Source organism: Saccostrea echinata, unplaced genomic scaffold (assembly GCF_033153115.1).
Source record: "Saccostrea echinata isolate AGI-Se365-2 ecotype Australia unplaced genomic scaffold, CSIRO_AGI_Sech_v1 ptg000033l, whole genome shotgun sequence".
NCBI classification, from domain to species: Eukaryota; Metazoa; Mollusca; class Bivalvia; order Ostreida; family Ostreidae; genus Saccostrea; species Saccostrea echinata.
Window position 1 is genome coordinate 12,263,493 of NW_026889782.1, and position 15,201 is coordinate 12,278,693.

Genomic DNA, 15,201 nt, shown 5'->3' on the forward strand with positions numbered 1-15,201 from the left:
TGTATATATATATATATATATATATATATATATATATATATATATATATATATATATATATATATATATATATATATATATATATATATATATATATATATATATGTACAGTTTATAAAAAAAGTTTATACATAAATACGTGCAGTCAGACGAATGAAAATTCAAATATTTTATCTTCATTAATATAGAAATTCTGCAAATTTACAGCCTAGAGACACAGATAGATAAAAGTTGTATAAAAAAATTTAAAATATGAAGCACTGGTAAAAACCTGAAATCTTAAATTTCATTTATTTTTGATTTTTTTTTTTTTTTTTTTTTTTTTTTTTTTTTTTTTTTTTTGACTACCAAAGGTATAAATTAAAATGAATAGGCTCTTGTACTCTTGTATTTACAGTGACATAAATTGTGCACTGTGCAGCAGTTTGTCTTCACATATACACTGCAAGTGTGACTGCATCTAAATTATTATTTGATATCATGTCATGCTGCGCATTTTATATTATTTAACATGTTTATATGCCGAAAGACAACATCATTTTATGTTAAATGAATCAATGATTGAAACTGTACATGCAAGAAATAAATTATTATAGTAATCCACAGTAATATAGTATATAATAATATAAATGAATGAAATTGTTAAGGCATTAAATAACTTTTGTATCATTGCAGCTTTCCATTGCTACACATATTGTTTCAAAAATAAGCTGAATGACAAGAATTCTGTATATTCGCAAATAATATTGTTAAAAATCTGCAACTTTTATAGGGCCTAATACATGTGTGTGTGTGTGTGTGGGGGGGGGGGGGGTCATACACACAAGGCACTGCATTACAGTTTGTGACGGACTGTAATAATACATCTTATTGTACATATACACGGTTATTTTACATTGATGTAAACAATAGTATGTCTACATGTTGATACATATGCTCATACACACCTACATAAATGTACAGAAAGGGACTAAGGGAGGTGGTGCAGATCGTCCCAGTTTTCCATGATTTCCCGAAATAACGTCATCATCTTCTTCTTATCAAAGAGATAAACAAGGCTTAGGTCTCTTATTTTATCCATATTCTCCTTAAAGATTGCCTGCTTGTTGCATTTATCCACTGCATATCTCAGCTGCTGTCGCCACTTTTTTAGATGTTGTCTTTCTGACATATTTTCTATTTATCAATACAAATCTGCATTATAAGTAGTCATAATGCAGATTTTTATTGATAAATAGAAAATATGTCAGAAAGACAATGCAAACAACAATTCGTGTCACCGAGTGCAAGCGTTTGGCTGAAGCCGAATTCAGCCAAACAACACCAAAAATGAGAATTATTTCGAAGACGTTTTTATATAAAAGAAAATCATTAATGTTTATTTATTCAAACATGAAAATACAGACATTCATCACAAATTCTCGCAATCATCGTTAAATGACTTTTTTGAGCTCTATTTGCTTATATATAGATCTATCAGGGCGGAGCAACTGTCATGACGTCAAACCTCATTATGACCTCATTACCATATTATCTTCATATGTAGCCTTAACTGTACTGCGTATATATATATATATATATATATATATATATATATATATATATATATATATATATATATATATATATATATATATATATATATATATATATATATATATATATATATATATATATCTGTGGATGTGTGAGGGTGAGTGTGTGTGAGGGTTGTTCGGAAAGTTCATGGACTGATGCGATAAAATTAATACTATGTAGTTCATACTTACAATTTTTTTTAAGGAACATAAAAAAACAAAAGTTAAAGAAATTTTGAAAAATTCAGCTTGATACCTTGATTATTTACCAAATTATCATAAAATAAAAAAGACATCATATGATCACCCAGCGCTGTCGCCATTTAGTTTCATGACGTTATTGTTTCTCAATGTCTTCATTCTCTATCTCATACACTTATCTTGATGAAATTCCTTGGAGTTAAATAAAGATTCAAACCCCGTCTTATTTATATGATTTTACGTCATGAACAGCTGATTTCAATGTTATAATAATTTAAATAGATCTATACATAATGAAAGATATCCTCACTTGATTGTAACAGTATATTTGCTTGTCGGAGTTCAACATCTATCACACATGATCAACGTCACTTTTCGGCGTGACAAACTTTGAACACCCTTACTACAAATCGACATTAACTTTTACATTTCTCGTCTCTCTAATTTTTTTTGGCATTTAAAAACAAGTAATCTGAATGCATTTCCATTTTTCAGTAGCTCATTTAAATATTTCCTAGGTCTATGCCAGTTTTTCCAGGGAGTGAAACTTTATAGAATAGTCGAAAAAAAAAACCCACCCCTTTCTGACGTCATTGCAACCCCTTAATTGTTTGAACATTTCATACGATAAAATTTCATAGAACTTACAGAATGGGATAAAAATTGCAAATTTTACGTTACAATTGTGTCATACCACATGTGTGAATTAACGGCATTTTGGGATGAAAATGCTCATATCGAAAAAAGGGTTTTTTTCTCAGGCCAACTTTAAAATTATGTTTGCTTGCCTTTTCCCGACCCAGGATGAAAAAATTGAATCGGTAGGTAAGTGAGACATTTTTTTTTCAAAGAAAATTTCAAAATGAATGCTGAATTTTCAAAATCTGTTTTCCGGAATGCATAAAAAAAAATGCTTCCTGGAGATTAAAAAAAAAATGAGTCGGGCCATTTTTAGCCAGTCGGTCGGGATGGGGTAACCAAACATTTTTTTTAAAGATGGCCTCAATTACACTTAGGCAGAAAAAGCGTAATCCTCGAGTTTGCGCCGCCTGGACATACCATTGCTTTCCAAAACCTCAACATTTTATTAAATAATATAACTAATGATGTATATTTTACTTAATAAATAAAATAAGACGATGCTAATTAAACGTTGAAAAGTTCATTGATGTATCTTAAGCAGTTTTAATTTTATTGCGCTAGTCCACGAGCTTTCCGAACAACACTCGTATACACTCATACCCCCCCTCCCCGCCCCCCGTATATATATGTATATATATATATATATATATATATATATATATATATATATATATATATATATATATATATATATATATATATAAAGCACTAAAAATGACCAACGACACGAACAATAATAATTGTCAAATTTTCGGGACAACCTGTCCCTTCCTCAGGACAAAGAAAAAAGTTAAGAAGTCATAAAAACAAAGGAAATAGAGAAGCAAAAACAACTAGCACTACTAATAAACTACCAAACACTAAATATTTACAATGTTACATGTTTAATTTGGAGTTTATAAACAGTTGTGAACAAAGAAATCCGGAGCGCTATGAATTGCGTCCGGTCTATCGGGTGTAGTCTGGTGAAGTGTGATTTACATAATTGAACGAATTAATTATCGCTAATTAATTACGGCCATCAGTAAATCGTACATTGTCTTATTCTCTCAAAATAGCGTAACTCTACATGATAAAAAGAAATTAAAGAAAGATAATATGGAAGGACAATTTTGAAATATGAATTTGGATATATTATAAATTTGGAAATCGGAAAAAAAGAAATAAACAAAAATGTGAGCTGTAAATATTTGGATAGGTTTTTCCAGGATTACAAATATGAATTAACGGTAAAGTTTACACTATATAGAGAGAATGAACTTGTTTGTTACAATCCGGGATTGGGTCTAGTTCACGTTCATCCTGGTGAAGTCATTAAGTTTGTTAATACCATTAGGGCGGAATGACTTCAGCCTGTGCATCCAGAACTTTTCCTTGCCTTTTCTCTGCGCGTCTGTCCATATTGGATTATGGTCAATAACCACTACTGTCATGTCCTCCCATTTGTGACCTTCAAGGTTGAAATGTTCCCCAACGGGTTCATTGAGTTTTTTGGTCCTAATGGTAGAACGGTGATTATTGACTCTCCTGCGGAGATCTCCTGTTTCACCAACATACTGTTTGGAGCAAACTTTGCAACTGATGAGATAAATGCAGTTGTCTGTTTGACAGGACAAATTTTCTAGTATTTTGTAGCTGCGGCCTGTAACGGGGCTGTTAAAACTGTCTGTGTCAGAGCTGTACTTACAGAGAAGACATCTTCTGTCAGAGCAAGTTTTAAAGCCCCCGTTAGGTAATGGATTGTCCAGTCTGGTTCTTACTACCATGTCCTTCAGGTTCCTCGGGCGTCTGTATGCAGCCAATGGGGGCTCCTTAAAGACCTCTGCCATTCGTTTATTTGAGTGGAGAATTGGCGGATTCTTTTGAAGGATACCGCTGAGGTTCTTAAGGACGGGATGGTATGTGGTTACCAGAGGGACCCTGTCGCTATTGTCTTTTTCCTTGTAGCGTAATAGGTTTTGCCTGTCATGTCCCGCCATCTCATCAATAGCAGTTTGTACGGTGCGGGCATTGTAGCCTCTCTTGCATAAGTGGGACTTAAGGAGACCGCTTTGTTCTTGATATAAGGCAGGGGATGAACAGATGCGCCGAATTCTGGTGGCTAGACCCTTAGGCACCCCCTTAAATGTGTGTGGGGGATGACAGCTAGTTGGCATAAGATACAGATGGGAATCTGTGGGTTTCGTGTGGAGACTGAACTCGATTTCACTATCAGTCAGGGTAGATGTAGTATCTAGGAATATGTTTTTCGAATTAGATACGTCTACTGTAAATTTGATAGACTGATGAAAGGTGTTGGCAAACAAAATGAATGCCTCGAGGCTCTCGCGACATTCCACCCACTTCATCTCTATATCGTCAATGAAACGCAACCAGCTAAGGGGCCTAAATGGTGCTTGAAGTAGCAAGTTGCCTTCCAGTCTGCCCATGAAAATATTGGCATAAGATGGTGCCATTTTCGTACCCATAGCAGTGCCATTAACCTGCAGGTAATGTTCTCCATTAAACATGAAGTTGTTATACTTGAGAACATGTTCAAGGAGCTTGGCAAGGGACTCGGTAGAAGGAATTTGTATGGATCTACTATCCCAGACTTCTCTACAGGCTTCGATACCCTCATCGTGCGGAATATTGGTGTACAAAGATGTGACGTCCATAGTCACGAGAAGGGTATGATCTGGAAGGCCAGTAGAATGTTAATGTAGTCCCTGGTGTCCTTGAGATAGGATGGCAAATTCTCTACGTGTGGACGGAGATGTAAATCGATGTATTCAGAAATTTTCTCCGTGGGGTGTCCAATAGCGCTAACTATAGGGCGACCTGGCATACCTTCTTTGTGTATCTTAGGAAGCAGATAAAATTGTCCTGGTCTACAGTCAATAGGATTGAGTGTCTCATAGACGTTGATACCAATCTCGTTTTTCTCAAACATTTCGTCAAGAGTTTTGGTGATGGCGGTGGAGAATTCTTTAGTGGGGTCAGAGCCCAGTTTCTTATAGAAACGTTCGTCTGAGAGTTGTCTATGGGCCTCCGCCATGTACGTCTCCTTGTCAAGCACTACTACTGTAGAGCCTTTGTCTGCTTTCTTGATTACAATGTCATCCCGATTCTTTAATGATTGTAAGGCGGATCTCTCTTCCTTACTCAAATTGTCGGGAGCCTTGTCTGGCATTGAAAGGAGTTTCTCTATGTCTGACTCAACGGCGTCAATATACGACTCAAGAGCTCCGCATTTGCCCGGTGCAGGTTCCCAGTCACTTTTTGGCCGATAGAGTTTGTGTTCCTCTAGGTCGTGCAATTGTGGCTGAGAAGAGTCATATTAGTCAACTTCGGAGTTTTTTCTAGAAAAATGCTCCTTCAACCGAAGTCTCCGAAAGAAAGCTCGGGTGTCCTCTCTGACTTGTTTTTCGTCGATCTCATGTGGCGTGGGACAGAAATTCAGCCCCTTGGAAAGAAGTGAGGTCTCCGATTCGGAGAGAGGAACACTAGATCTATTTAGCACTGGGCAGACGTCAGGAGTTTGTGAGGGTCCGTCCCTCGCGATTGTCGTTAAGCGCTTGAAGCGTCTCGAGCGGGGCTTACGTGTTTTGTTAACTCGGACCTCTGATCGGTTGTTCCTGGTCTGTGGAACACTGTCTCGGAGATATTTCTTTCTTTGAGTCTTGTTGAGTTCATTTGTTAGGGCCATATTATAGGTGTCAATAATATCATGGGCTTCATCAAGATCAGCTTGGGACATGCTATCAGTGAGGGATGATTCTAAGGAAGTGATATCACTCTCAAATTGTCCTAACTTGTGGATATCCCAAGAAAGACAGACTGACATCAATTGTTTAGAACACCTCTTTGTAATATCTTCCCAACGTTCTTGAAAGCGGTTGGAGATCGGCCCTATGTTAGGCGTGACATTAATCTGGAAACCTTTAGGTATAATGTCATACTCTAAGTAGGTCTGTAAATTCGAGACCCGGTGTTCAGTTTTGATTGATTTTGGTGTTGTTTCTTCAGAAGTTTGAATGTTGGATTACTTTTTATAGACATGTTTAAAAGGAAATAAACAGGTAATTGCCTAAAGAATATGACTAACATTGTAAATATTTAGTGTTTGGTAGTTTAGTAGTAGTACTAGTTGTTTTTGCTTCTCTATTTCCTTTGTTTTTATGACTTCTTAACTTTTTTCTTTGTCCTGAGGAAGGGACAGGTTGTCCCGAAAATTTGACAATTATTATTGTTCGTGTCGTTGGTCATTTTTAGTGCTTTATATAAATTTCCATCCGTAACCTTGTATCTACTTAGTAGATCCGACACTTAGGATATACAGTGTTGTTGGTTTTTAGTGCTTTATATATATATATATATATATATATATATATATATATATATATATATATATATATATATATATATATATATATATATATATATATATATATATATATAGGTAGCCATTTTGGGAAAGCTCCAATGGGGTTGTTCGGGAAAATCGTGGTCAGCGAGTTCTTAATGAAGAATAATGAGTTTACTTGGCAAGTGTTTATCTATCATATTTGAGCGTAGATGTTTTGTTTTGTTTGTTTTTTGTTTTTGTTTTTTTTTTTGATAATATATAGGCAAAATGAAGATTTATGTATATTTTAATGTACGCTGTGAATGGTCATACGGCAAACGAAATGACGCCTGCACACTTTTAAATGATTACAGGAGAAGACAAAATATCAGATAATCACTAGATCTGAAAAAAAATGAATTGGATGCTTTTAAGAGGAATTTAATGTATCGAGTCCCATGATAGACAAAAACATACGAACATGTGGCTACTGGCAGTGGTTGATAACCTATTAAGAGGAACGCTGAAAAACTTTTTGCAGAATTGACTAATTGAATTTGGTGTAATTTGGTATTAATACAATACTTCAGAAGGTTCAAAGTTTGGGGGAGATAGGTCTCTTGTCTGATTACAGAGTGAAATTCCTGGATCAGTGTGGTTAATCCTACGTATCTTCGGAAGCAATAAAGGGGCACTTTGACGTTATCATCCTTGAGCCGCCCGGTTGTACCTGAACAATTACATAAAATACCATACTTTGTCTTTTTGAGCATATGTCTATTTGAATTTGCTATGTATACTTATGAATAATATACGACAGGATAATGAAAATGCTAAAACGCAACTTTGATTATCTTTTAACTCTACGACAACTTGTCCACGATTTTACCAGACAACCCTCGTATACTACAAAAGGATGGTTCATAGTTTGAAAAATTTCTAGTTTTGTGAACATTTGAAAAAAAAAAACCTGACATAAATACTTAGATTGCTGATGGAAATTTACATATTTAGCAGCCACAACCAATCGGTTTCCATCTGTAGAATTCATCTTTGTGTCATCAAGCTAATATAAGGATTTTTTGTAGGAAAACGAAATTGTGTTTAATTTTTTTTCGTTTGATATCTGTGTACCTTTTTTCCCCTTTTTCCAGAAAAGAAGCATTTCAGACATTGCTCATAATACAGCCAATTATAAGGATGGAAAAAACCTCTACAGTCAGTAAATTATATGTTTTGTTTTTTCTAAGTTATTTCTAGAATGTTTTGATTCGGTCAATGCAATTACATTCTTTAGGTAAATACTGTAGCCACGCATTGACATGGAGGATAGGCATAGAATTATACAGTCATTGTGATTTAATGTGTGCCATAGACTTTTCTCGTGAGTGAAAAAACTAATCAAAAGATGATTACCAAAAATAATAAACTAGATCAAAATTGACTAGTATGATGGTCAGTATGATGGTGTGATGATAATCTGTCTCTTTTGATTTTTATCCCCCCCCCCTTAATCTAATTACAACTTTATGCTATCACATTTCAGACTAAAAACGTACCATATGCTAGATTTTTCAAAAACAGAATATTAATTGTTTAAGACATTATACTGATAAAAATCTTGGAGTCCGAGCAAATATTGCCGAAATTGATGATCGGCGCTTTCGTTATTATTTCCTCTAAACATCATTAAAGAAATATTTCAGAATTGTACCAGTAGACCATCAAAGTGGTTATTTGCCATATTTCTTTTTTGACAAAATAGCCAAACTTTTCGTACGGCAATATATCACTTCAAAAGTAATAAACGTCAAGAAAAAAAATAACTTTCTGGTTTCACTTCAGACGAATAAGATTCTAAATGCAAATGGAACTCAAACTGTGTTCACGTGTAATAGAAGAAATACTCCTAGGTCACAAGAGACACTTCAGCTGAAATCTGGTATTATTCTTTTATATTTGTTAATCAATTCTTGTAGTATTTATGTTTCAGAATTTAATGTCTTATAGATTATTCGTAATGCACGTCGGATAGCACTGGTATACTCAGTTAATTTGAACCGATAGGTGGGTACATGTGTATTGTAAAAGCGATTTTCAAAGAGAACAGAAAACAAAAGGATAACATAAATGTGTGCCTCGTTGCCTTATAAATATCTAGGGGACACAGGTGCATTTAACTGCGTTAACAACATTATTATTTCATACTAATTGTTAGGCATTATTTACACACTGAATTGTCGACGGATTTTTCCATTATTTCCCGATCATGACAAGGAGCACACGGCGGATGTGACCGGTCGGCAGGGGATGCTCACTCCTCCATGGCACCTGATCCCACCTCTGATGTTTGGAGGTCCGTGTTTGCTCTGCTCCTATTTTGTATTGTTTGATGGACTTTTGAGCTTGAATACTGTTCGTTATCTCCATATATTTTATTTCCTCTTTATGTGACAAATTGTAAGAGAGTACAAATGTGAAAATGACCTACTGATCTAATACATCACTAACCAACCTATATTTTCACTCCGTAAAACTTGATATAAACCGACAAAGTGGAGATTCTTTCATTATGAGAACGCTTAATACTGTATGATATACTGAGTCTATGACTCAACCGAAGACAATCAGTAGACCCGATTAATTATTAATCCATTTCATCTCCAATAAATCACATACAAAAATACATGGCATTTGCCTATTAACCACAGTTATCTGGATACAAACCGCGCCGTCTTCAAATTATTGTAAATTTTTGTTTTTATGATTTTGTTACGCGTCATGACGTCATCGAAACTCTTTGAGAAGAGAAAAATTATAAATAACCATATTATGAAAAAAGAATGTTTTATATTGATTTTTAGCTAAGAGTGTTTTTTCTTATGCTTCTTTAGTTCTTAAAATTCTTTTTAAGAGTTTAAATCGTTCTTGAAATAGATTCACTATCACAGAAATTTCGCTTTGTATGAACTTAAAGCACCCTAGCCTGAAGAGTTATCGTTCATTGTAACTATTTGGGTAAAATGAACAAATATAAATATAGAGCACTCTTTTATTTGAAAAAAGTTTTATTATACAATTAAATACCTGGACTAAAATTATTATTTTTTAATTATATACACCCCAATCAGAAATTTTAATCATGATGATTTTAAATTTCTTTTTTCCCGGAGAATACCATTAAAAACTAAATTTTATTCCTTTTGCACAGCATTTCATATATATACTTTTGAATGTGTTAAATAAGTAGAGTAGCCTGTTCTGCGCCAGTGTAAGAAACGAGCTGCACTTATAGAAGAAATTGTGTTCATGGTGATGAAAACCCATCTTGTGAGTGCAGGTTCATAATGGGAGAAAACAAATATTTAAGGAAGGTTTTTAATTTTTGTGTGAGTTATTGGTGTGTAAATCACACAGACTTGTCACATAAGCATATTTCATGAAGTGCTCTAGCGCTTCATGAAAAATATGCCCACGTGCAAGTCGCTGTGATTTACACACCAATAATTCACAATAAACTTAAAAACATTCCTTATGTTTACATTTTACATGTTCAAAAGCACCAAAAATATACTCAACGTTTGAATTATTCGCGGCCCTTTAGCGTTACATTTTACGAGGGGTGATCAAAAAGTTCGCGAACTAATTGAATTACTTTCGAAAAGAAGTAAAATTAGGTTTCAGTGTGTTTTATTTTTTTAAGTAGCCCCTTCCGGTTTAATTGCCCATCTGCTACAGTTCTGCCCATGCTCGAAACACGTGGTCCAGGTGGTCACGTGACATGCTCCGTAGCGTCCTGTTCACAGCAACTAAAAGATTTTTCTGAGTCTTATATTTCTTACCACGCAGGTTAATTTTTATAACAAGAATAGTCTATTTGTCACAAATGGCCAAATCTTGGAAATAGGGTGGATGGGTAAGGATATATTTTACCAGAATGAGCATGGTGACTATCACAACCCGACAACTCTGTCCTAGATGCGTCTTTTTTTAAAATGTGAATCGAGTATGGGCGCGTTCTCTTTATCATATCTGATGTGTTTTAAATCTGAAGTAAATGATATTTTAGGGATTTAATAATTATCCCATTGTTAAGATATTCAATTACCCCACCTCTGTTGATTTTTCGATGGAATCCTGGCTTACGATTGGTTGAAGTCTGTCACGTGAAGGGGGTGTATTACTTATACCTAGTCGCTTGAAAATCAATACATGGTCGATACGGAGTTATCGTTCTTTTGTAACGTTCGAAAAACTCGAGTTCACGGGGTTTGCAGAGTGTCTGTTACAGTTAACTAATGTTAGTAACGAAGATGGAACCTTTTTCTCCCTTTACTGAAAGTATTCAAAACTGTCAGTACGTTATTACAGCACGAAACACTCGCAAAACAACATTACGTCACACAACGTGACGTCATAATAGGCATTGTATGAGTGATGAAACATATATCTAGTGAGAAAAACAATTTCACAAACCACAGACAATGCATAAATATTTTATCTGTGGGGTAAATTCGGCTTCGCCTCGCCAGGTATGGAATTTACTAACCAGGTATCATCCCGTACCCTGTCACTAAAAAACTATGTAAATAATAATATTTTTTTAACTGTAACTTGGATGTCTTTCATAACAAATTCCTTAACTAAGGATACACGTTTTTCCCAGCTCACTTTCACTGGGCACCAGAACGAACATCAGTTTTAACCATTTCCCTTCCTTCACTAAAACAATCAATCCAATTTATGATTGAACTTCTTGTAAGTCCTTTGTCTTCATAAACCCTGTACAAATTATTATATGCCACTGCAAGGGAATTTCCAAGATTTACGTTAAACTTTACAGCCCTTCCTTGCACGAGTAAGACTGAGTCACCCATTTTTCGTCACAGGTTACCTAAATATTGACGTCATTTTCACACCGTGACGTCATAAACATTGACCAAAACATTACATGACATATGCTATTTATAGAACATGTTCATGAATATTTGTGTGCCAAATATCATTCTGATGTGAATTGAGGTTTTGTAAATATAGAGATAGTTTTTGATCACCCCTCGTATTAGCGTCTCTGTAGCTCATTGTGACGTCACTTTAGCGCGAGTATCTCCGTGTATATTTCTTCGCGTGAGTATACACGAAAATGGCTTTTAAATCAATTTCACAGTCGGTTCAGTAGTAAAACAAAGTAATTGTTAGTTTTGTTTGTTTAACTATGAAAATCAATGTTGTCATGGATTATATTTGTATTTCAGAACATGAATTTGAATATATAGGGCTCGATCTTGAACAATGTTCATACTGTTTAGCATACGTATATGGTAAGTATTACACATGCGCATTTCATATCATGTTATTGTGGACATTTCACTATCATAAGTTCTCGCATGGAAACCGTCAATAACTATAAACTTAAATTTTGAGGAATTTTTAAAGGATTTTCTAAGTGTGAACTATGCAACGCACCATATTGCAGCTCAAAATGTAAGTTTAGAGACAGCAGGAAGCATAGGAAAAAATGTCCTGAGATGTGGTACGTAATAATTAAATGCACCATTGTTTTATGTTATGTTTTAATCTTACATACCTATTTTACCAAATATAATCTTTTCACAAAACATAATTCATAAAATATTTGAATGTTTAATATACTTTGTTTAATATACTATTTATCTTATACAATAAATATACGCTTTTACTTCAGCAAAGATGATCAGAAAAGGGATGAAAGAGAAAAGGAGCTCGGTAAAAAGCTAACGTTCTTGCTTAAGACTAAAATTTTTATTTTCCCGTAATCGGATACTGGAAGAATATACATGTATTTTTTGGACTGTCCTCTGTGAGTCTGTCTGTCCTAAAAAAAACGTTGGTCACAACTTTAGAACGGTTGGTGCTAGGGCTCCATATTCCACATGTTTATTCCTTTTAACAAGACCTTTCTTTTTAACGCCATGACCTTAACGCTGGAGTTTGACATACTTCTGGAAAACTTTATCCTTGATCATTACTTTAGAACGGTTCATGATAAGGCTTTCGTATGTGCCAAGACCTTTCTCTTGATATCATAATTTTGGACTTAATGATCTTGACATTAAACCTGCTATTAGGAAACTTTTACCTTGGCCAGGAGATGTCATATGGGGGCATCAGTGTTTTACAAACATTTCAGGTTTTGTTTTTCCTGTTTTTGATTCAGGTACAATTTATCATAATTCACTTACCAGGGAAGACAAATAGCAAGTGGAATCCTTGTATAATCAAGAAAATTTAACGAGGGAAACTTTTTGAAATTTCCAGATATTAATTGATAAGACAAAAGATTCCCTGTGTATTTGAAAAGGATTCAGATTTAAAGGAATTCGTATCATTTTTTCGGCGTTACAATAAATCATGCATGTAAAATGAAGGGCTTATGAAAATAAAATCAAAAGTTTTTATTCAAATTCAAAAGTCCCACTTACAATTGGAAAACTAAGTTGAAGAGCTACTTACATGCAGAAAGAAACAATGAGAAGTGAGGTGAGTGGGCGTGGGTAGTTGGGGGTGGCTGTGCAGTGTCATTTGTCAGGTTTATGTAAATTTTCAAGGATCTGCTCTCATCGCATTGTGTCATAATATCCTTTCGGTAATCCTGATAGGTAGAAAAAAGTATATATTCAATTTTATACGAGGGGTTATCAAAAAGTTCGTGGACTGAGACGATAAAATTAGTACTAAGTAGTCTGTGCTTTCAAAATTTATAAGGAACATAAAACAACTAAAAATAACGACATGTTGAAAATTTTAGCTTGATACGTTCATTATTTGCCAAATTATTATAAAATAAAAACGATATTGTATGATCACCCGGCGCTGTCGCCGTTTAGTTTCATGACGTCCGACAACGTCATTGTTTTTCTTCTACCTCATACACTTATCTTGATATGAGATTCCCTGGAGTTAAGTGAGGACTTAAACCCGTCTTGTTTATATGACTTTACAATGTCATGAACAGCTGCTTTCAATACATATAATATTGCAAATGGATTTATACATTGGGAGAGATCTTCGCTTCATTATGCCAGCATATTTTGCCTTTTGGAGTTCAATATCTACCATACATGATCAACGTCATTTTTTGACGTGATTGACTTTTCCCACCTTGACTACAAATCGACATTAACTGTGCATCCCTTTTCTCTCTGAATCTATTTTGGCATTTAAAAAACAAGCACTCTGGATGTATTTTATCTCTCTGTAGCCAGTTTAAACATTTCCTAGGTCTATACCAGTTTTTTCAGGGGCAAAACTTTATAGAATGTTGGAAAAAGAAACCCCTCCCCCTTTTTGACGTCATTTTCAAGCCCTTAATTATTTGAACACTCCATACAAAATTTACGATAAAATTTTATGAAACTTACAGAATGAGGTAAAAATTGCATATTTTACGGAACAATAGTGTCCCATCACATACCTGAATTATCGGGATTTTTGGATGACAAATGTCCATATCAAAAGAGTTTTTCTCACTTAAACTTAGGTCGAAAAAACGTCATGTTCGAGGTTGCGCCGCCTGGACATAACATTGCTTACAAAAACATTACTAATTTATATAAAAATAACAATTATGATCTGTAGTTTATTCTATAGATAGAAAAGATGAGGCTAACTAAATATTTTAAGAATCATTGATGTACCTAAAGCGGTTTTAATTTTATGGCGCTAGTCCACGAACTTTTTGATACCCCCTCGTACAAGGCTTAAGTAATAAAATAAAAATCAGAATCGATTCAATTGCATTATTTTTTTGGTTTATATATCACAGACGTTTATTTTAGCAATTTTTGAAACATTACCGTAAAACACAAATGTTGAGATACCTTAACGAAAAGTTGTGTATTTTCAGAATTATGCATGAAAAAGTTACAAGAAGAAAACAGTCGTTTGAAGGAGAATGTCTTGTGCACAATTTGTCTTGAGGAAAAAGTAAATGTTGCTTTTAATCCCTGTGGGCATCTCTGTTGCTGCCAACCCTGCTCCATAGTCCTTCAGAAATGTCCTCTGTGTAGACAAACAGTTGAAAGTTCATTAAAAATTTTCATTTAAATTTGATTTTGATCGTTACTTTTAATTAATGATGGACATCAACAACAAAATAAAAAAAAAATATAATGCCCCTGAAAGAGAAAATAATTGGACATCAAACTTGTTTTAATATGAAAAGGGAACATAGAACTGTGGTTTAAATTCTCATTTCATATTTCAAAGAGAGATTATTCTGCTTAAAATTATCAAATATAAACACAGATCTTCATGGGTGGTGTGGTAAAGGACCTGGGTTAATGAATGATCAAAGAAACAAGTGCCTGTAATATGTAGGTCATCACACTTATAGACCATCCGACAACAGTTGCATTTACTTATTTAGGAAGATTTCAAATAAATTTCATCTTTTTTATGTCCAGCTGTTCTTAA

General features: G+C 34.3%; 1 protein-coding gene and 1 long non-coding RNA gene across 2 annotated transcripts; one reads left to right on the plus strand and one right to left on the minus strand.

Moving 5' to 3' along the window:
• Positions 1-1,112: 1,112 nt before the first annotated feature.
• On the minus strand, positions 1,113-6,159 carry LOC133198133 (uncharacterized). Its single transcript, XM_061334276.1, has 3 exons — positions 5,821-6,159; positions 5,351-5,724; positions 1,113-1,176 (listed from the first exon to the last, which is right to left on the minus strand). The coding sequence occupies exons 1-3, from the start codon at positions 6,157-6,159 to the stop codon at positions 1,113-1,115; spliced, it is 777 nt and encodes a 258-aa protein (XP_061190260.1).
• Positions 6,160-12,198: 6,039 nt separating this feature from the next.
• Positions 12,199-14,733, plus strand: LOC133198917 (uncharacterized). The gene is made up of 3 exons (XR_009722664.1): positions 12,199-12,280; positions 12,452-12,492; positions 14,633-14,733. It is a non-coding gene; the product is annotated as an uncharacterized LOC133198917 (long non-coding RNA).
• Positions 14,734-15,201: the final 468 nt, after the last annotated feature.

Coding starts and splice junctions, on each gene's coding strand:
- LOC133198133 (XM_061334276.1), bottom strand. CDS start 6,159: ATGTCCCAAGCTGATCTTGATGAAGCCCATGATATTATTGACACCTAT. Junction 5,725..5,820: donor ATGAGATCGACGAAAAACAA/GTCAGAGAGGAC, acceptor GACTCTTCTCAG/CCACAATTGCACGACCTAGA. Junction 1,177..5,350: donor ACCAAAACTCTTGACGAAAT/GTTTGAGAAAAA, acceptor ATTGATAAATAG/AAAATATGTCAGAAAGACAA.